Source organism: Diabrotica undecimpunctata, chromosome 7 (assembly GCF_040954645.1).
Source record: "Diabrotica undecimpunctata isolate CICGRU chromosome 7, icDiaUnde3, whole genome shotgun sequence".
In the NCBI taxonomy this organism is placed as follows: Eukaryota; Metazoa; Arthropoda; class Insecta; order Coleoptera; family Chrysomelidae; genus Diabrotica; species Diabrotica undecimpunctata.
Genome location: NC_092809.1, coordinates 98,226,878 through 98,249,468, shown reverse-complemented (window position 1 = coordinate 98,249,468; position 22,591 = coordinate 98,226,878). Strand labels below are relative to the sequence as shown.

Sequence of the window (22,591 nt, the reverse complement as noted above, 5' to 3'; positions counted from 1 at the left end):
CATTTAATTTAAATATTTTAAATAATTTAAATATTACTTCGTAAATAAATTCAATGATTTATTGATTAATTTTGAAACAACTCCAATAAAAACAACAACAACAACAATATACCTTGAAATAAAGTAAAAAAATAATTAAAGTTTTAATCATACAATAACATAACCTTAAAGCATGAACATTTAGAGTAAATATCTTAATCCTTTAATATCCTTACGTCACAAATTCATGAACAAAAAATAATTGCACAGAATGCAGTATCTATTTTGGATTGGGTAAATCGTATATGTTTATATATTTTTTGCTTTAATCGCTTCGTAATATTATTAGAAATGATAATTTTACTACGCGGACACTTCAAAATGTGGGCTAAATATTTTATTAAACAGTTTGTGAAAAAAATTTAAATTTTTTTTTCCTTTTTGTTGCTATATCTCGGCCGATAAACAATTTAGAAAAATTTATGAAAGATTTGTGAAGTAAAAAATTTTCAATTAAATTTAACATTTAAATTATCTAACAATATTTAAAGGGTTTTTACCCAAGTGTTTAGTGGCTCAAAATATGTACATCCAGATAGAACTGATGATGGAATATTAATTCCGAAATCGTTTTGTGATCTAGCCCGATAGGGTGTTTTAATATATACCTTTTATAACCCAATTTTTAAATAATTTTTTTTGTGATACATGGTATACAGCCAGATACAGGAACTTAGGGATCCTTGTGGATTTTAATTTGAAATAAGTTTGCGGTGAAGGGGTATACGAATTTAAAGAATGATGGGAAAATTCAGTTTCTAACTGGCCATCCCAATAAAATATATTGCCTACCTACCCAAATTTCAGAGAATATCATCGGGAGCCCATTCACGCAAACCCTTTTATCCGTAGAGTGCTTATTACCTGCGAGCGGGAACCAGTTCATTATGCATCCTTGACTACCATATTTATTTGGGTAAATAGCAACTAAAAGGTGGTTATTTTTGTAAGGAAATAAGAATAAAACAAAAAGAAAATTCATTAGCGTAAAAATAAAGCAATTGATGGCATCAGTATTGAACAAGTAATGGAAATAAACGGTGCCGGTTCGGTATGCGGTCTACCGTCCAATATGCGATCTACGGTAGTTTAGCTGATTCGGAATGCGGTCTACGTATTCTTCAAATAGGTACAAAAACAAATTAGAGAAACTATTACAAACTCATTATTGGTCAATTAGGATTGCAAAAACAAATTAGGGAAATTATGACAAACTCATTACTGGTCAGTTACGTTGTGCTAATATCAAAACTTTTAATGACCTATTTTGGTATAAAATGAGCCTCAAAATTAAAATTGATTTAGTTGCAAACAAAATGTTACCAAAAGAGTTTTATAGAACTGTCATTTCGAGCGAAGCAGAGGCAGTAGCATTTCTACGAGTGAACGTTTGGTTACAAAATGTTGAAGACGCTGGGCCGTGCCACTAATGTGGGGCAGAAATGGAAGAAGAGCGAAAACGAGATCGGGATGGTGAATATAGACCAGTTCTCCGCTACCCAAAGAGAGGATGCCCGACAACAAAGATCAGTTAGGCATGGCAACCGTTTTTTTCATTTCACCGAATTAAATGGAAAAAGTAACTTCAAGTTAACTTTATGTGAAATTTTGGAATTGATGTTCATGTTCATTTTGGAACTCGATTTTGACACTGTAATGAAATTAACAAAGAGAGGAAGAGAAGCTCTATGCGACTGGTACAACATGTGCCGAGAAGTCTGTTCCTCTGCGATGTCAGTGAATATCCATGGAAAGCTTCGAGGTACGGTAGAAGACGAAATCCAAATTGGCGAAGCCAGATTTGCCAGATAAGATGCCTTAATAACATTATATGACGAAACAGACACATTAACACTAAGATAAAGTCAAGAATTTATAAAGCCAGTGTAAGACCAATAATGTGCCAGTGTAAGTGTAAGACATATGCCAAAGAAACAAGACACAGCCACAACGCAAAGGCTATTGGAAACGGCAGAGATGAGAGTACTGACAAGAATTAGAGGAAATACAATGAGAGATCGAAAGAAAAATTAACACGTTAAAACAAAATGTAACGTACAGTGTATAAATGAATGACACGTAATAAAAAAAAATGGGATAACCACATGAGCAGAATGGGAGAGACCCGTGTCGTCAAAATAGCAGTGACAAGGTTCCATAGAGGTATTAATCCGCCAATAAACAATCAGAATTGCTGATAAAGAAGACGAAGAAGAAGTACCATAAAGCTAAAAGAAAATACATACAAACAAATAAAAATCAAAAACCAAAAATTTATAGCAACAAAACAAAATCTATTTTTTTACTAGAACTAAAGAAGAACTAAATTAAACTAAGCTGATCCCAAGTTAAAATTTAAAATAAAAGACCATTTATAACAAAACACCGGATATATTTTTTTTTATTTAAAGACAAAGTCGCATCCACGTAATGGTTATTAGCGACGGATCTGTACAATTTTACAAGAATAAGTATATTACATGGTTACAAAAAAGATTTTTTTACAAAATAGTACTAAAAAAAAGTAAGCAATTTTATATAAAAAAAGGTAAATCTATGGAACACATCGATAGCTTTCAAATAATCTATTAAATTTTTTGAATAACTATTTTGACCTAACACAACTGATAAATTTGAATCTATATTATAAAGAGCTTGCTGATGTTTAAATTTGTCACATTCAAAGATATGTTTTACTGTTAAGGTTGAATTGCAGCGCTCGCATATTGGTGGGTTACATTTTGAAAAAAGATAAGAGTGTGTGAGTCTAGTATAGCCTAATCGTAATCGGTCAACTACACTTTGTTCATGGCAATTTTGTAAAAAGGTTTACTTTCTTTAACTGTGTTTTTAATTTGTCGTAGTTTAGACGATGATATTTGCCATTTCGTTATGCCAGACTTCTAAGATTTTTGCCTTTATAGAAAGCTTTAAGTCTTCTGGACCGCACTTTAATATTATTTCTGAGTCCACACTAGACACTGCACTACGCGCACTTAAGTCTGCTTCTTTATTTCCGAGGATGCCCACATAAGAAGGAATCCATATGAAGTCATCTGTTCTTCTTTTTTCTTGACATGTGTGAAGTTCCGATTGGATCATTTTTTTAATTGGTTGTTTAGGATATACTCGTTGAATTGAAGTAATCGAACTCAGAGAATTAGAAAGAATCATCTCTTTGACGATATTGGTATCATTAATAAACTTAATTGCTCGATAAAGAGCGAATAATTCGGCTGTGTATATGCTACAGTGGGGAGATAGTTAAAATATATATTTACTTGAATTGATCACAAAAGCGACACCAACCCCATTGCTAGATTTTGAAGCATCTGTAAATATTTTGGAGAAATTTTCATAAGTTTGAAGTATATTTGACAAAATAGTTTTTATTTTTGAGGGACATATTTCCGACTTATTATATTTGTTCAAATATACATTACACTGGGAAATATTGATTGACCAAGGGATATGAGGATCGGTAAGGTTTGGATCCAATATGTCAAATGTAGGAAAATCAAAGTTTAATTTCTTACAATATGTTCTAATTTTTTCATAGTATGGTTTTCTTAGTTTTTCATTATAACAGTATACCGAGGATTAATGTATTAATGTCAGTTGCATTCGCCTGTGGTAAAGGGATGGCTCACCAAGTTCAGCGTATATGCCCTCAATAGGTGTACTCCTAAATGCTGGTAGTGCGATTCTTAGACCATTATTATAATAAGCGATGCATTCATAATCGAGTTTACACCTGATTAACGATTTGGATACTGATAATATTGTATTTTGGTCGTAACCCCATTTCCTCGTTGGTAATGTTTTTAAAATATTTATTCTCTTATGGCAAGTTAATTGTAATTGCTTTATATGTTCTCGCTGTGTCAGTTGATGGCTAAATGTATTCCTAAAAATTTATTATGAGGATCTACTGTTATTGGTTTCCCGTATAATGTAAGATTTGACGCAGTACTTGCATTTGCTGTTTTTGCAAAAACCACGACTCTTGTTTTTGTAGTAGAAAATTTAAAACCAGTATTCAGAGACCATGTTTCCAGTTTATTGATAATGCTTTGTTATTATTTTGTCATACTATCTATATTTTTTCCTTTTGTAAATACCACTAAATCGTCAGCATAAATCCGTGCTTTTAAAGGTTTTTCTATGTTTTTCAAAATATCATTAATCGCTATTAGGAAGAGTGTTGGGCTAAGAACAGACCCTTGTGGTACTCCATTTGTTAAGCAGTGAGTTTTCGAGCCCGAATTGTAAACTCTTACCCGAAAAGTCCGATTGGTTAAAAAATTGTTGATGAACAATAAACAGTGTCCCCGGATATTCCACTCATACAACGTTTTTAGAATCCTGTGTTTCCTGGTAATATTATATTTTTAAGTCAAAAAATATCGCGGTACATTTTAGTTGCAAACGATTCAATAATATTGCTTTCGAGTTCCATAATCGTAGATCGATTCTGCCTAAATCCATTTTGTTCAGTAATCAGTAATCGATTTTGTTCCAATGTCCACATTAATCTACTGTTAACTATTTTTTCTATAAGTTTGCACATGGAAGAAGTAATTGAGATTGGCTTGTACGATTCCACACTATATCGTGATTTTTTGTCTTTTAAAAGAGGTAGGACGTAGGAATTAGTTCATATTGAAGAAAAATGCTGCTGCGTCCATATGAAATTAAATATGTCAAGTAAATGATATTTGGCTGAGTCCGGAAGATGTTTTAGAAATATGGTTGGGAAATCATCGGGTCCAGGACAAAAATCTTTAAGGCTTGAAAGTGCTGAATTAAGTTCTTGAAATGTAATGAGACTATCAATTGCTACGTTAGGATTTTCAATATTAGTAAGAGTATAGGTATCAGATGATGAATTTATAGAATCTGCACGTGTATTTTTGTCATCTGAGAGGCTTAAGTAAAAATCCGCTAAAACGTTTGCAATATCTTCATCTTTGGATACTATTTTATTTTGTACTTTTAAGTGTTTAATAAAAGTCCTCTGCGGAGTACCACAAATTTTTCTAATTTGTTATCCAGACTTCCTTGGAGCTAATTGTGTTATTTATTTCCGATACAAACTTCTGCCATGAATTCCTTTTTGCTTGCTTTATAGTAAGCTGAGATTTGCCTTTAATTTTTTAAAATTAATTCTGTCATGCAGTGTCTTGTGCTTCTTATTTATTAAAAGCTGATTTACTATTTTTTATAATCTCTTCGCATTCTTTAGACTACCACGGTACTGGTGTACGTCCCTGTATTTGTTTCGTTTTACCAATATACAATATAGCACCTTTTAAAATTATGTCATTAAGTGATTTAATGGTCTCTTCAATATCATTGGTTATTTGGGCCCTAGATATGTGACTATCAATATATTGAGAAAATTAATCCCAATCTGCGTTGTTAGTTTTCCACTTTGGAATAAATTCTTGATGTTTCTGCGCATGGTTGAGTTTCGTAATAACTATGGAAGTGATGTGGGTATCTGATCAAGAAGTTTGCGGAGGTCTTCGTAACTAACTTGTATGTTAAGAGGCAACTAAATATTACAAATGTAGAATTTTCTATGTAGTTCTGAAATCTTTACCGCAATGGCTTCGAGATCTGTTATGAGTGGAAAGGCTTCATGGTCTATTGAATTTTTAACCAAGCCACTTCTCCACTAGCGCGATTGGTGTTCGTTCTATCTTTTCGAAAACAGTTGAATTATTTTGGTAAGTATATATTGGAAAGAGTAAGGTTAGTTTCTTGTAGGCGTATTATTTCTAGAAAGTATTCTGATTGAATGATTTGTAACATAGCTAGGCGATGGAATAATCCATCAATATTCCACTCTAGTATAGAGTTAGAAATTATGCATTGAGAGAGGATAATTCACTATCTGTAATATCGTTACCGAGGTAGTGTTGCAAGTTATTTTTAAGACGGGTGAAACGATGTTTCGTAGTTTGGTCGGATATGTATAGATAAGATATGGTTAACAGATTTATTAGACCAAGAAAATCGGATGTATATTCCATTGACAATTTCTATAGGTGATTGACTGCCTTGGATATTTTCAATTAGCATAATGAGTTGATCATAGTTTAATAAAAGTGATGTGGAATTTTCATTCATGAATTATTTAAGAGAATCAGAGGTTGGTGCTGTGCGTTTGGATTTTTTTGATTTCTGGGTTTTGATTTTGTGGGATATGGGCGGGGGAGTAAATAATTGGGTATTTGTATTTAGATTTTTGATCGGGGAAGATAATGTTTCGTCAATGCTTCTTTTCACGGAACAGGGTGAATCTTTTGTGGTTTCCAGTTAAGCTTGTGGGCCCTTTTCTTCCTGTGGTTTTACAGTTAAAGTTTTAGTGGAAATGTTTTCATCGGCAATTGTAGTTATTTTCATTTCACTAGGCGATTGTAAAATTTCTGGAATAAAAGGATTAAAGATGGTTTCGGAGTAGGTGTAATATTTGGATCACCTACCGCAACTTGATGTAATTGGCTATCAATATAGATAGAAGACTGCGAATTTGGCGTAGAAGTAGGATTCGGTATAGTTGAATTTTGGGCCTGAGTGGTTGATGGTATACTGTTGATGTTTGAACAATTGTTTGAAATATGCCCTAATTGCTTACACGTATAACAAGTCAGATTATCTTGAGATATGAAAATTCTGTAAGAGGTGTTTTCATAATTTATTTCAATAGAATCTGGGATAGTGATATTAGTGTACTGACAAATATCTGTCTTCTAAGCTTAATATTTTATTAAGGTTTAAGCCCATTTCTTTTAATTCTCGGATAAGTACATCATGGTGAATTGTTGGACTGACGTTGGATAACACTAGCCTTTCAGCAGGCGTTATATTCTAGCTCGTAAGATTTCTCCTTGCACTTTAATAGAATCATATTTCTCCATAAATTCATCTACGCTGAATTTACTATTTATATACATACATATTCTATTATTAGATAGTCGAGAAGATAATAAAATATTTTTTGAATTAATTAAAGTGCCTATCGGGATTAAATAATCCTGAAGACGGGCGTTATTTATAGCACTAAAAATAATTGCTTGATCTTTTCACAAATATTGTATCTCTCTGCCCCAGCAAAACCAAACACTGGTTGTTGTTTATTATTGATAAAATTATAATTATGTGCGATTGATAAACCATCCAAAAAACTAGTAAATCCAATTTAGAATGCGTTTTTAAGTTTAACTAATAAAAAATATTTAAACTTACAGTTTTAAATAATGTTGGTAAACTTTAACTGTAATTTATAACGTTTAATATTCACAGTTTAACACAAAAATATCAAGAGCCGAGACAAAAGGCTTGTTTACAACTTTTGTCAGGGCCGAACTCTCACCGGATATAATTATATACCAACTATGCAGGTAAAATTGTTAACCTTCAGAAAACATAATTCTGAACTACAGAGGTCAGCAGTCTCGCCTTAAGAATTTATACCAGGTTACACAAAAATTTACCAACACGATATTTTTTCTGAAATTAGTCAACTTTAGTAGAAAAATTGTGTATTAACTTTATTTTTTAGGGATAGTTATAATTGCCTTCTTGTGTAACGTAGTTTGTTCTACACAAAAACGTGATTTTTCCACTATTTTTGAATGGACCCAACTAGAATTTGATTATTCATCATCATATGAGAGAGACAAAGATATTCTATTGGGAAATTTTTTGCCTGGAAAGCCAGCTCCCATCGATGTTGACGTTTATTATGCAAGTGAGTACAAACTTAAGTAATTCTACGTTTATTTGCTTATAGTACAACTTTTGAAGGACGTTCGTTTAAAAATCCCTTGAAAAGTGGAACAGATGGGCTAGATAAATAAATCTTGACATTAAATAGTGTCTGAACTCACCACCAGAACACACCAGAAAAGTGTAACGAGATTTTGTTTCATAATGCTCTTGTCGATTCTTCTAGTCCGATATTTTTCTTTTTTTTTGCATGTCTGTTTGTGAGCATCCTATGTCCCATCCAACGTGCTCTTTGGGCTTTTATTTTTTGTAATATGCTTGGCTGATTGTAGAACTCCATTACTTTCTTATTTGTTATTTTTTTCCATACGTCGTCATTGTTCTTTGCTCCTCCATATATCTTGCGTAATATCTTTCTTTTCCATTGTTCCAATGTTTTTGTATTTTTCTGACTTAACTCCCAAGTTTCGCTTCCATACATAACCGAAAGTTGTACAATCGTTTTGTAAAGTCTGTAACATTTTTTTTTATAATTAAAACAGTAAATAATTTTTAATCCCTTTACCCCTGTTGCTGATACGCTCATGGCCGTATCCGAAAATAAATATGCTGGTGGGCTCTCTCATCCTTAGCAAATTTTATTGGTACATACCGACTATCACAGAGTTCTTAAAGTAGGGATAGGTCGTACTCATCAAAAGAGGCCGAAGTACAATATTTTATGGATGAGCTTTTTTTCGGTTCCAGGCGGGTCCTTTTTAATAACTTTGGTACACACAGACGTAAAAGCTCTTTATAGTATCTTTCTAAAAGAACCTAATTCAAAAGGTTGTATCTTTTCTCACGGTTCCCAACTACAAGAGACCCGTTACTTAACTAGAACCTTTCTATGTTCGGGTATCTTCTAAAAATGGAAAACGCCTGGCTTTCTTTTAGGCAAATTGTCATTTTTAAGTGATGGATATCCCACTTTTTTTGGAAGCTGGATAACTTTTGAGAGGAAGAAAATCACTCTGGGCAGGACAGTCTTCGAGTAAAGACGCTTGCTTATCTTACCGTTCTCTCTGAATTTTTTCTTTAAGTGTGTATACACTTAAATCTTTGAAATATCTTAATCTAGTACCATATTAGATTAAATATTGTTCTAAAGTAAATTCATTTTGATTAACTTCAGTGCTTGATACTAGTAAAGTATAGTAGAATCAGTGAAATGGTGCAGCAGTCATCGAGATTTATTGTAAGTTATCGTAATCATATTACCTTCAATTATCTGGGCGAATAATATTGTAATAATATTACCCAATCCTGGACGAATCTGAGTCAACCATTTCTTCACTTGTAGTTAAGAAAATTTACTACCAATTTATCAATCCAATTAAAAGAACATTTAATTCTTTTCTAAGAACTTTCAATTAGTTATTAAGAACTTTTCACAAATAATAGTTACGACCATTCAATATTTAGTGAGCACAGTTAATTAAACTAAAAACAGTGCGAGACAGACACTTAACTTACAACCAAGTGAGGGTTGGTTTCATTTTTATACTGCAGAATTCTTGTAATCTTTTTGTATTCTTTTGAATTTAAATTTAATTAATTTTGTTATATTTGCTATAACTGCTAAAGTTTGGGGTCAGAAAATCATCATCTGCAGTCGGACTATTTAGACTAATAAGAGGTATAGGAACAGCTGTATATCTATCAAAACATACCCGGGGGCAGACATAAATTCTGATCATGTACCAGTTGTAGGTAATTTCAAAGTCAGAATAAAGAAGGTTACAAGTAAGTCGATGAAGAAGTATGATGTTATAAAACTGAAAGATCCCAATGTTCGACTGAAGGTGAGTGAAAACCTCAATACAAAATGCATCACAGAAAAAAAACAAAGAAAATCTCCAAGAATATAAGACAATACATATCGTCAGAAAAAGGATAAACTAAGCCAAAAAGAAACAAAAAACAGAACAATGTCAAAAAATAGAGTAGTATATCAGAGTCGATATGATAACTTCAATGTCTATCGAAAGGTGAAGGAAACAGCTGGAAAGTTCTGAAAACGAAACAGTGAAAAAATAATAGATGATAAAGGCTTTCTTGCTATAACCAAAGAAGATAACAAAAAAGTATGGGAAGAATACTTGGAGAAACTTCTCCATGACCTTAGAACAATACAAGAACCCAGCATTGAAGAAAATTCAGGTCCCGAAACCCTACCAGAAGAAATAACGGTAGCCGTCAAACAAATGAAGAATGGAAAGGCACCGGGACTTAATGACATTTGTAACAAATAGCTCTTTCGAAGCGACAGACTCAGTAAAACACAGGTTGAAATAAAAATAAATCTATTAGTTTCAACGTATATACAAAAATAAAAAAATAAAAAGTATTCTATGTCCCTGTCTGGATCCCGCGAGAGTGAATTTCCCGGCAGACGCCTGTAAACAAAAAATTATTATTACTAACAAAGAAAATGGAATACGCGAATTCAATCGCACGCAGACTTGTGCTCGCTTCCACTTCAATCCAGCGGAAGCTCCAACCGCACTCGCAATCGAAATGTTCGGTTGTGCAGATCCACGCTATACGGTAACGTTCAATGCACGATACCCACGGGTTCTGCTTGATTGAGGACAGAGTATAATCCTCAGTACGGAAGTCTCTCTCTCTGTTTCGGCTCGCAGATTCAATACACCAGCGAGCCAGGAAGCCTAGAGCATTAGCCTTCAAGACTCCTCTAATTCCGCCAGTCGCTCGCCTTAAATAGCCGCTCAGGATCCCACCTTGTCGTGTCGTCGTGGAAATATGTAAGGTAGGAAAAATACCAGTAGAGTGGCTCAAATCGGTGTTTGTACCATTTCCCAAAATACCAGGAGCAAAAGTTTTTGAAGACTATAGGACCATAAGCCTAATGAGCCATTTTCTGAAGATGTTTTGAAAAGTCATTCACAAAAGAATTTACTGGAAATGCGAAGAACAAATTGTGCCGAATAAGTTTGGATCTGTGAACGCTGTTGGTACAAGAAAAGCTTTATTTAGCGTGCAGGTATTGTTTCAGAAATATAGAGATGTCAGCTGTGATGTTTTTACATGCTAGATTGGCTACAAAAAGGCTTACAATAGAGTCAGGCATGAACAGATAATGGAAGTGCTGAAGAGGACATAGATTGACGGAAGATACCTAAAAATCATAACTAACTTGTATTGGAATCAATCAGCGGTGCTTCCAATAACTGGAGAATATACAGATCCGGTCAAAATCTTAAGGGAGTGAAACAGGGTTGCTAATTTCACCACTGATATTCAATCTGTACTCGGAGCATATTTTTGAAGAAGCTCTAAAAGGTATTGATGAAGGAATCTTAATAAACGGAGTCAAGCTCAATAACCTGCGATATTCAGATGATACAATAGTGTTTTCCAATAACATAGAATGGCTGCAAAACTTAATAAACAAAATAACGGAAACTAGTAGAACATAATGTACTGGTTATAAACAGCAGCAAAACCAAGCTAATAATCATCAGCAAGGAAAACATAACTGGAGCAAATCTGTAAGTGAACCAAATGAGAATTGAACGTGTCTCACAGTACAACTACTTGGGAACTATAATAAATGAGTCGTAGGACAATACTCAATAGATTAAATGTCGCATCGGAAAGACAAAAAGTGCATTCTTGACCATTAGGTCTGTGTTAAAGAGCCATGACCTCACTTTAGAAACAAAAATAAGGCTCGTTAACTGTTACGCGTACTCAGTACTTCTGTACGGATTAGAAACGTGGACATTGAAGGCGGAAACTCTATCAAAACTTTGAGCTATTGAGCTATGTTTATACAAAAGGATCCTGAAGATACTATGGACAGATAAAGTCACCAATGAATAACTACTATGGAGGATGAACACAACCGCAGATTTGGTCAACATCGTGAAGGGCCGGAATTGGGATATATAATAAGAAATCAAGGCAGATATGAGCTACTTTAGTGCATTTAGCAAGGTAAACTTAAAAGAAAAAGGGCCTCAGAACGAAGAAGAATATTCTGGCTTGCTAACCTGAGAGCATGATATAAAAGGACCTCAACACAGCTATTCCGTATAGTAACTAACAAAGTCATCATAGCCAGAATGATCGCCAACATTTGGAACGGAGAGACACCCTAAGAAGAAGGACTTCCTTTAGTAATTCTGTTTTTATTTCAGCATTTTCTTCGGCTCAATCGTCACTCTGAGTTTCGATAAAATTTAATTTTTTAGATATTTCTATTACTTCTGATTTTGATCTCGCAATTAATGCTATATCGTCTACAAAAGCGATAACTTTTTGTCTCTTGTAGTATATTATATCATCTTTCTACACCTCTTTTTCGTATGATAGCTTCTAGGGCAAGGTTAAATAAAGTTGTGACAGTGGATCTCCTCGTCTTAATCCTTCTCTTACCGTAAAAGACTCGAATATACTTCCTTTTAGGATCACTTCATTTGACGTTTCTTTTAACTTCATTTCCATTAACGTTGTAGGTAACTTCAATAAGTTTGGTAGGTATTTTTAACAGATCTATTGCTTCGTATATATTTTTTAATCGATTAAGTCGTATGCCTGCTTAAAATCCATAAACAAAACGCACTAACCTAGATTTTGTTTGTAGCTGTTATACAATATTTGTTTTATCGTAAAAATCTGATTATTGCAGATCTGCTTCTTATAAACACTACCTCATATTCACCTATTATTTTAGATTTAAACTCTGTTCAAATATCTGTTAGCTGTAGCTGTTATACAATATTTGTTTTATTGTAAAAATCTGATTATTGCAGATCTGCTTCTTATAAACCCTCCCTCATATTCACCTATTATTTTAGATTCAAACTCTGTTCAAAACTTCCAGTTGTTTTTTTATAAAGCCAATATCTTATATGCTACATCTAATAGAGAAAGTCCTCTATAATTTTATTGATCTCCCTTTATCTCTTTTTTTGTGAATCGGGCATATGGATGCATTTTTCCAGCTTTGTTGTAACTTCTTATTTTTCCAAATCCATTTTATTAGGTTGATTAGTCGTTGGAGTAATAGCGGTTCACCTTCCTTATAAATATTTTTCTGTGATACCGTTTTCTCATGGATTCTAGTTATTCTTCAGCTGCTTTATTATTTCCTTTATCTTATGATCTGATGCTTTCTTTATTTCGGCCTCATTGTTGTTTTGCTTTGGTCCGGTTTACGATTGTATTTTATTGGAATTTTCCTCTAGGTTTAGCAGTTCCTCAAAATATTCTGTCCACCACTCTAGTTTTCTTGGTAAGTCGCCTATAAGCGTGCTTTCTTTACTTTCGTAGAAGCATGATATGAAATAAGTATGAACTTTTTAATCTCTTTGTTTATCATATGGTTTTCCATATCTTGTAACTTCACTTCCCAGTATTCTCGTTTCTTTTTCTGCAGGTCTGTTTTCCTTTCCTCTTTGTTGCTTCATAACTTTTCCCCATTTCTGTTGTATTCAGTATATTTATTTGCATTTTAACTTTTCTTCTAGCTTCTAATTGCCTTTTATTTTCTGTATCAAACCAATCTTTACTGTTTGCTTTGTTTATTTTTTCCTACTGTCTTTGCTCTCCATTCCGTTATTACCTTCTCTATTTGTGTCCATTCTTGGTCAGTATCTTTATTTACAGTTGTCTTTCTAATATTTTTGTTATTTCTCGTTTTAACTTGTTTCTGACCTTTTCTTCTGTTAGTTTTTTATATTATAATGCTTGTTTTATAGTCGCTACTACTATTGTTTTACCTTATATGATATATTTTAATTAGAAGCATTGCTTTTTTTTATTTTTAGGAGAATGGGAAGGAAACAAAATATTTATAACAGTTCCAAGATTTCAGCATGGAGTCCCAGCGACACTAGGTACTCTTTCTGCAAAAAAGTTTAATGGAAATCCAGTAATTAAACCGTATCCTAATTGGAATTGGCATAAAAATCCAGAATTGTGTAATAGGGAGAGAATTATTTCCGTGTATCGAGTTAAGGTAAGTATTACATCTGTAGCATATTAAGCAAATTATAATATATACCAGTTTGTTATACTATAGATTATTCATATATCTTATTAGGTTGATGAATGCGGAAGACTCTGGGTTTTGGACACCGGAAAATTATTAGAAACAACAATTTGTCCACCACAGATATTGGTTTTTGATCTACAAACCGTAAGTACTTATTGTTAAAGACACTTGATCTTGTACACTAGACTTTGTAAGTAAGTTTTGTTGTGCCAGAAATTTTCAGCATATGTCTCCTGTAGAACATATCGAACGTATCTTTGCTCTTCTGTCGATTTTCTGAAGGATCCAATGTTTCAATGCTATATATATATATATATATATATATATATATATATATATATATATATATATATATATCTGAAAAAACTGGTCATATGATAAATATTGTCTCTTCTTCTTAGTACGCCGTTTCCTTTCGAAGGTTGCCGATGAAAGTGGCAATTGTAGTTTTAAAAATGACTGCTCAAAGATTTCTGCGAATCTCGTCTTCAACCATGGATTCTCGTGTCTTCCTACTGATTTCTTGTCCTTTACCTTCTAATATTATTTAGAGTAATCTTACCTCTTAGAATATGACCCAGGTATTTTATTAACCTTTGTTTGATCGTGCTTTGAAGTGCCTCATCGTTGGCAACTTTTTGTATCCATGGAAATTTCAGCATCCATCTATATATACACTATATATGTATACATCTCAAATACATCTATTTTTTATGTTTCGTATTCCATTGTCCAACTTTTTATTCAACGATTTATTAAGTTTGCAGGTCTTGTGCATTGATTTCTATTAAGACGGTATTATCTACGTACCTTGTGTTGTTTATGCCAGCTCTGTTAATCCTAATCCCACTTTGGACTAATGTTTCTTCCAATAAGGACGTAGGTCCAAACCGAAAAGACGACTCTTACCACAAAAAATAAATCAGAAAACAATAAAAGCCTGATTTAGTTTTCAAAAAAATACAAAATTTGTCCTGTCAGTCTATATAGCCTGGATGAAAATTAAACAGACCAGTACCACAAATAGGCTTATAGTACGTGTCGGCAGAATTAGTCTGCTGCGGGTGGCATGTGCCTATGTCAGTCCTAGGACTGTGTCAGCTGCCGCTCTGTGCGTGATCACCGGCTGCGTTTTCTTACATATGCTGGCAGGTGAAAGGGCCAGGATTCATAGTCGTAGGGGCGGAACATTGGAGTGTCTAAAAGTTTAATAGAGAGTGATGTTTTATTCAGAGATAAATGGTAGAGAAAATAATGAGGGATGAGTGGTTGTGGACACAGATTCACAAATTCATCAGAGAGCTACTCTCTTCAAAAGAACGAGAGGAGAGGGAAGTCACAACAGAATTCTTAAACGAGCGAGTAGCATCTCGATGTTTTGCTTTAACCGGCCCTTCCATCCTGATGTCTGGAGTGACAGAGGAGAGTTTTTTAGTTAAACGCCTACCGTCTCGGAGTGGTCATAAAACAAAGTTTCGAAGGTCTAACCCCGTCGAGCATCTCGTCGTGGCATAACTGCGTTAGTGTATTAGGAACCCAACAATACCTGGGTGTCACAGATGTTTGTATGCATATTGTCCTTCTTCTCTTTAAATATGTAAAAAAAGTACCACAAATAGAACCACAACGATAGAATCCTCATCTAAATATTAGCGTGTGGCGTAGAGTTGGGAAGGATTGTTTCTGCAGCTCGAGACCATGGAAGTACACTTCTGGAAGTGCAATTAAAAACATATCATAAAACTGCAGAATTACTTTGCCGCATATAATATTAAATTTTTTAATTTGTTTTAGGATACACTGCTTCATAGGTACGAAATACCAAGTGATCAATATGAATCTCGCTCTATATTCGTTACTCCAGTTATTGAGATTCTTAATTCACACAATTACTGCCAAAACACATTTGCATATTTTGCAGATTGCCAGGCATATTCAATTGTTGTTTATGATTTGAAGAATGATAGGTCTTGGAAAGTAACCGATAAGACCATGTATCCTTATCCTGATTACGGAACTTATAATGTACAAGGTAAACATCTCAGGTATTTGGTTTGGTAAACATTAATAGAGAGCCTGTATCAATAGATGAACATAACATATTTACATTTTAATTAAAAAAAAATCAAATATATTTTTAGTATTTCTTTTATCTTTTAAAAATAGTCTTTGAATTTATCATTTAAATGTTCCTAATACTTAGTTTATTTAGCCTTTATTTACATTTATTTTAGTTTATTTATACTATCACTATTTACAATAAAACGTAATTTATATCCTCGACTTTTATGCCCATAGCTTGACAATAACTACGGTCCTTAGTTTTTGGTCTCCAATTTCTCTTTTACCTGTTCTTTCCTTTTTTGTGTTATCTATCTTTTTCTTAGTCCTTCCACTCTGCTTTTGTAACCGATCTTTGTATTTGAGGAGTCAGAGGGAAAACAATCATAGTCCACTTTTGGTCGAAATTGAGATGACGAAGTTTTCTAGTAATGAATACATATTCTTTCGGATGATACGGAGTAAAATGGAAAACATTTACAGTGCTTTTATTACAAATGTTAAATGAAACTGTGTACTGGGGAAGAACCATCATAGTCCGCGCGCAGCTAGGAAATTACCGTCAGGGTCCTAAGGCGCCAACCTTAGTTTAGCGACTTCGTTGGTGTGTTCTAGTTTACCAGTTGATTCTATTTGAGCAATAGTAAAGTAGTGAGTACATATTGATTAAATGGAAAGTAGTGGTAGTGATTGTAGTGATGTAGATGTGGGGACTGCTACTAAAAAAAAAGAAGAAAAACCGTTACGTTATGAAACTTCTGAGAGCTACCACTCATAAGCTAGGGCCAGATTCTAAGTGCCACCGTTTTCGTTGTTTTGGAAACGTCAATTAAGCCGAAAGACATGCGTTTTGACTTAATTCAATGAACTTGCTAACTACGATGATTAGAATCGGTATTTAGGTGGTCTGATAACCGTTCTCCCAGTTATGTGTCGATAAATTCGAGTGGGCACAGGGACACCTAATCTTGCTTCTTATTCCTATTGTGTTAGGAGTGGACCTGATGGAGACTTTTGCGATATGCAAGTATGTTTTAAAGCATTCTTATCCATTTATGGACATTCTGCTTTCCGAGTGCAAAGAATTCGAGAATCACTGGCCTTAACTGGCACTGTACCATAAGACGCTAGAGGAAAACACGGAAATAGGTCCCACAAAATTTTTGAAGATACTATCGTCAAAGTGACCAAATTTATTGGTTTCATCAAAGGAAGAAAATCGCATTACTTCCGGAAAAAAGTAAGGAAACTTATCACCCTGAAGAACTCAACATTACTATGAACTCAACTTTACTATGTACTATGTTACATACTATGTACTTAGAAAAAAATCCCGATAATAAATTATTGTGCGACAAGTGTCGCGAAATTTTTAAAACAAAGTTTAATATTGCATTTTCCTAGGAAAGACACCTGTAGCTACATTTCGCAGAAAATAGATGCCAGCAGTTATGAATATAAAACCCAAATCTTAAATTACCAAAATAGCAAGCATGCCCTCTTGTTGATTCAAAACGGTTCTTTGTACGTAACCTCTACTAGAGTGAAGTATGCATTAGTTTTAAAATTACCACAACTTGACAAAGATTTAAGTACCTAGAAAAAACTTTCTAGGTATTCTAAACTATTCTATTAAATCTTGGAGAAATTACAAGAAAAAAACAACGAGAAACAACTTCATCTTACGAGAAGTGAAAAATTTTATTCTGTGAAAAGAAAATATCAAAAATTGTCGTCAAAAGTAATCGATACCGAAGCCATAATCATAGACTTCCAACGATGTCTACTATAAACAGCAACTTAATTTTAGTTTTAGTAGTACATGTACTTTAATGTACATGTATTGGTCGATTCTACCTCTGTTTTCTAAACTTATGACGAATTGGTAGCAAAAAGGGGGCTAACGATGTGTGTTCGATGATTTATCACTTTGTGGATAACGTACTGTCATCTCAGGTTCAAAATTTGATAATATTTTGCGACTCTTGTGGAGGACAAAATAAAAAAAAAACACAGTTTTTGCTTCCTTCATTCTCTAGGTTTGAGTTTGTGAAAGTAATTTTTCCCATCAGAGGACATTCCTATCTAGATTGCGACCGGGACATGAGTTTCATTAATGACAAAGCTTATATGGAAACTCCGGATGAATGGAGCGCTGCTACCTCTAAACAGAAATAAATGTTAGCGGTGTTCGGTTGGGTAGGACGAAGAAAGGTCTTTAGTCAATACTCAAAGATCGGGAAGCGGTTGACAGAAGCGATCGATTAAAAATAAACTGCAAGAACAGGGAGGACGGATCAGTACTCTGGATCGATACTTCTCGTCGCTCTGCACGGATTTTTATACTCTCGGCCGTATCGATGGCTATCGATAGTAATATTCAGCTATTGGTGGGAGTGCTGGTACACAGAGAGGTATAGTACATCCACTAATAATTTTCCAACATAAACATGTCTTATTCTGGTATCAAAGAGACCGCCTTTCAAATCAAGGTTGTCAGACATATTTCCTAAAATTCCTAAGGTTATATTTAAAAAATATTCTCTATTTTCTATTCGTTATTATTCAATTGCTAGTCAACGAACGACACTCTTAAAAAATAATATGAACTTATTCTCAAAAATATATATATATATAAATTAATTAACTAGGTACTAATATTTCCATGGACTCTTCACTAATGAATTAAAGCAACCGTGAACTTTGTATATATTACTTATATTCTAAGTAATTTTCGAATATTGGCAACATTGTAGTCTGGAGAGAATTTGAACGTTCGACGTTGCCCTGTTGGTGAATTTAGCGGTAATACTTTTATAGATATAATGATCGACTTTTAAGAAATCAGACAACTTTTAAGAATCCAAGTTCTCAAAAACGGTTTCAAGAATTGTATTATTTTTTCCCAAATTTCATTGATTTTATACCTTACCTGGAAACATGAAAAATTGCAGATATATTAATAATGGTATTAAGGTTATATTCACTAATTTTAAACTCATGCATTATGGCAACAGCGCGAAGCGCAAACCAATAAATTCTAATGAACACCTGTTGTCTGCTATGCGATACCCTAAAATATTTCCTACTGCAGAGGCGGGGGCTTATAAGGTATAGGTAATATAAGTTATAAGTAATATTATATTTTTCTAGGATGGCATTTTTTAAGATGCATCAACTTCTGTGTTATCAATAAATAATGACAATTATGTTAATGACAGCTCTGAATTAAAAAATAAAGATTTGCACGTACAATCCCAAAGAATAGTTTTAAATATGTATGAGTGTTTGAAAAAAGAAAATATTGGGATGGCTGATAATGCAATTGTTTCGAGAATTCATGTATTAAAAAAATCGGGTATAAGACGATATATACAATTATTAAATTAGGCACAGTTACAGATCATTCCTTAAAACGAAAGCGACCAAATAAAAAATTGGGTAGGATTGACACTGCTGCAAAAGACGTTATTCAGCGAACAGTTTACAATTTTACAGGCACACTGACGATTCTTTTCAGTCCTTCTAATTAATTTCTTTACAGCTATCGCGATGCATCTTGAACACTAGTATTCATTATTATACAGTGTGTCGCATTTAAGATGAAGACAACTCTATATATCAGCTACTAAAATACATACAGATTTGACATTTTGCACAGTCATACATGTTGTTAGTGCACATTTTTTTAAGATAGTCATCTGAAATTTAAATTTTAAACGCGGCTTACTGCGAATCCACAAACAGGGTAAATTTTCGATATTTTGCTTCGCGTTAGAGAAATCGGAAAAACTTATTTGGAAAAGTTGTTCCACTTATTGTAAACGCACATACCAAATTTCATGACAAAATTCGCAATTTTAGTTTTTCAGTATTATTTGTAATCTCGATCCTAAATCTACAATTGGCTGTCTAAAGATGCATCTCGGGACAGCCAACTGTCCGTTTTAGAATCCTGACTACAATTGAAGAGCTTATTTCCAAAGTGTCTTACATCCATATAATGAAATCCATGAAATTACAGATTTTCATACAAATTTAACATACAAATTATACAATTTTACAATTTTCATATGCACTTTTAAATGGTAAATAAGAAGTTGTTTTGGTACATATAACTTTATTCTAGACTTGAAGAAATCTATAAAGTTTAAAAAAGAAAATTTAAAAAATCGAAATTTTGGATTTAAGACACTGGAAATAAGCTCTTCAATTAATGAAAAAAGTAAAAGTGCGAATTTTGACATAAAACTTTGTTACGTGGGGTTAAAATAATATTTGGAACATCTTTTCCAAATAACTTTTTCAGATATCTCTAACTCGAAGCAAAATATTGAAGATTCACCCTGTTTGTGCATTAACAGTAGGCCGTGTTTAAAAATTAAATTTCAGTTGACTATCTTAATTGCTGGATAGACAATGTTTTAAAATTTTCTGACAGAATGAGCCATTATTTACAGATAATTGTAAAAAAATATTATGGTTTATGTAAAAACTAAATAATAAGTCCAATATTCTTATAAATCACTAAAATTAACAAGCTTTAATTTGAAAGAATTAATTTGTTATTTATTCGGTGTTGTGAGCCCGCTCCCATTTGAAAAAAAAACTGATTCTGTCCTTTGAAGAGTCCTATTCAAAAATGCCCCGTTTAAACAAATCGAAGGTTGAAGGGTGCCGGACATTTTTGCCGGAAACAATTCAAATTCAAAAGATCACCTTTTTCTGCTACGGAAAATATTGCTCCGATTTCTCACCAAAATCAATGTTGATACTTTAGTTTAGATACTCTTGAATCTCAAAAATACTCATTTACATATTTTTCAAGCCTCGAAAATGCATATTAGGTATCGCATTTTTCGGATTTTAAATCGCTTATATCTCCAAAACTATTAACTTTTGAGAAAAATGACATAGATCTTATTTAGAGTCACCCAAAAACCTAAAAAATATTTTTTGGAGCACAAAAGGTGATATTTTGAATTTGTTTAAAAAATTGTTTAAACAATTTCTGCCCAAAAATTGAGAAATTTTCCTGAATATAATTATGCAAAAATTAATAAAAATTATATGATTTTTCTTGAAATATGCGTTTGATAACTGATCCCTTTTCTTAATTTCCACGCCAATGGTCGGCATCGACATCAAAGAACCTCAAAAGCCGACGCTTGGCAAATTGACAATGGAAAAAGTATAGCTGTTAGAAAGCGATGACGGCGTTCGGCGGCGTTATCGTTACAGGTTGTTTAGGTAGATCTTTAATCTTGTCAGTGATTGTGACAAGGACAGATAAATAATAGATCACTTAGCTCACCCATTACTAAATCAAGGCATTAATATAAACTTTTTTTATCCTTATAGAGATTAAAAATCCTATAAATATTTAAAAAACTCATATAATGAGGTCTATATTTAGGTTAATTTAGTGTTATAAATATAACAGTGCAAATAATATATTACCATATTTTATTTAAATAATATTTTCATAATCTGAAGATAAAAACATAATTGAAATTAAATAATTTTAGGAGATTCTTTTGATCTTATGGACGGTATCTTGGGAATGAGTCTGTCACCAAGCTCGGATGGAGGACAAAGAAAACTATTTTATCATGCAATGTCTAGTCCTACTGAAAACTGGATATATACAGCTCACCTTAGAAATGAAACCTTATCCCGTATCCCACAACCTCAACTATTTCATGTGAGTATTGTTAACAAAATTATTGATAATCTTCCATATATTTAGGGATTTAGTTTTATTCTTTATGTTTTCTTTTTCCTTGTAGGAAAAATATTTTGTAAAAATAACTAAAATACCTTATTCATGTCGTATAAAATTTAATGCGACGAAAATATGATCTAGGAGTAGGTACAATAAAAAAAATACTGGAGATAAAAGCCAAACCCGAACCAAAGCACAGACAAAAGATTTTACAAACAAAATATTTTAATTCAATTAGGTGTCTCCGGGCCTTAGGGTCACTGGGAATCCAACTACTATAAAATATTCATGTCGGGAGCCAATAAAACCTGTCAAAAAGGCGTAGCAATACTGGTACAGAAGAACCTGGCAAAATGTGTATATGAATACCTTCCAATAAATGACCGCCTAATTAAAATTACTCTCGATGGACAGCCAACAAAGATCCATGTACTACAAGTGTATAGGCCAACATGCAATGAAACAGATGAAGAAGTGGAAGGGATGTACCAATTATTAAATAGTAACATCGCTAATATACCAAAAAAAAAACAGTCATAATATTGGGTGATTGGAACGCAAAAATAGGCAAAACAACAACAGAAGATCTGCTGAAAGGAACAGTTGGTGAATTTGGAATAGGTGAACTAAATGAGAGAGCAGAAAGGCTAATTTGTCATCGACACTGAACTTAGTATCATGAACACCATGTTTAAGCATCATCCGCGAAAACTATCAACTTGGACTTCACCGGGGGAAGATGTAAACACTAAATAGATTATATTCTTGTCAGCAAACGATGAAAAAGTTCAGTAGTTAACGTAAAGACAAAACCAGCGGCTGATTGCGGAACAGACAATAAACTGTTACAATCCGAATTCCGTCTCAAATTTCGTAAAATAACTGAAACAAATAAAACAATTAAATACATACTTAAAGAGTCTAAAAATACAAAGAAACACTAAGACATAGTAACACACCAAACA

The 22,591-nt window shown here is 33.2% G+C and overlaps 1 protein-coding gene across 1 annotated transcript in view; it reads left to right on the top strand.

Annotated features, from left to right (window-relative positions):
- The window catches only part of LOC140446566 (uncharacterized), a 106,816-nt gene that overhangs the window by 10,578 nt on the left and 73,647 nt on the right, over positions 1-22,591 (top strand). The window contains exons 2-6 of the mRNA XM_072539130.1: positions 7,610-7,798; positions 13,614-13,804; positions 13,889-13,984; positions 15,635-15,872; positions 21,430-21,605. Coding sequence (XP_072395231.1) covers positions 7,610-7,798; positions 13,614-13,804; positions 13,889-13,984; positions 15,635-15,872; positions 21,430-21,605 — 890 coding nt within the window. The remainder of the gene's footprint in view (positions 1-7,609; positions 7,799-13,613; positions 13,805-13,888; positions 13,985-15,634; positions 15,873-21,429; positions 21,606-22,591) is intronic.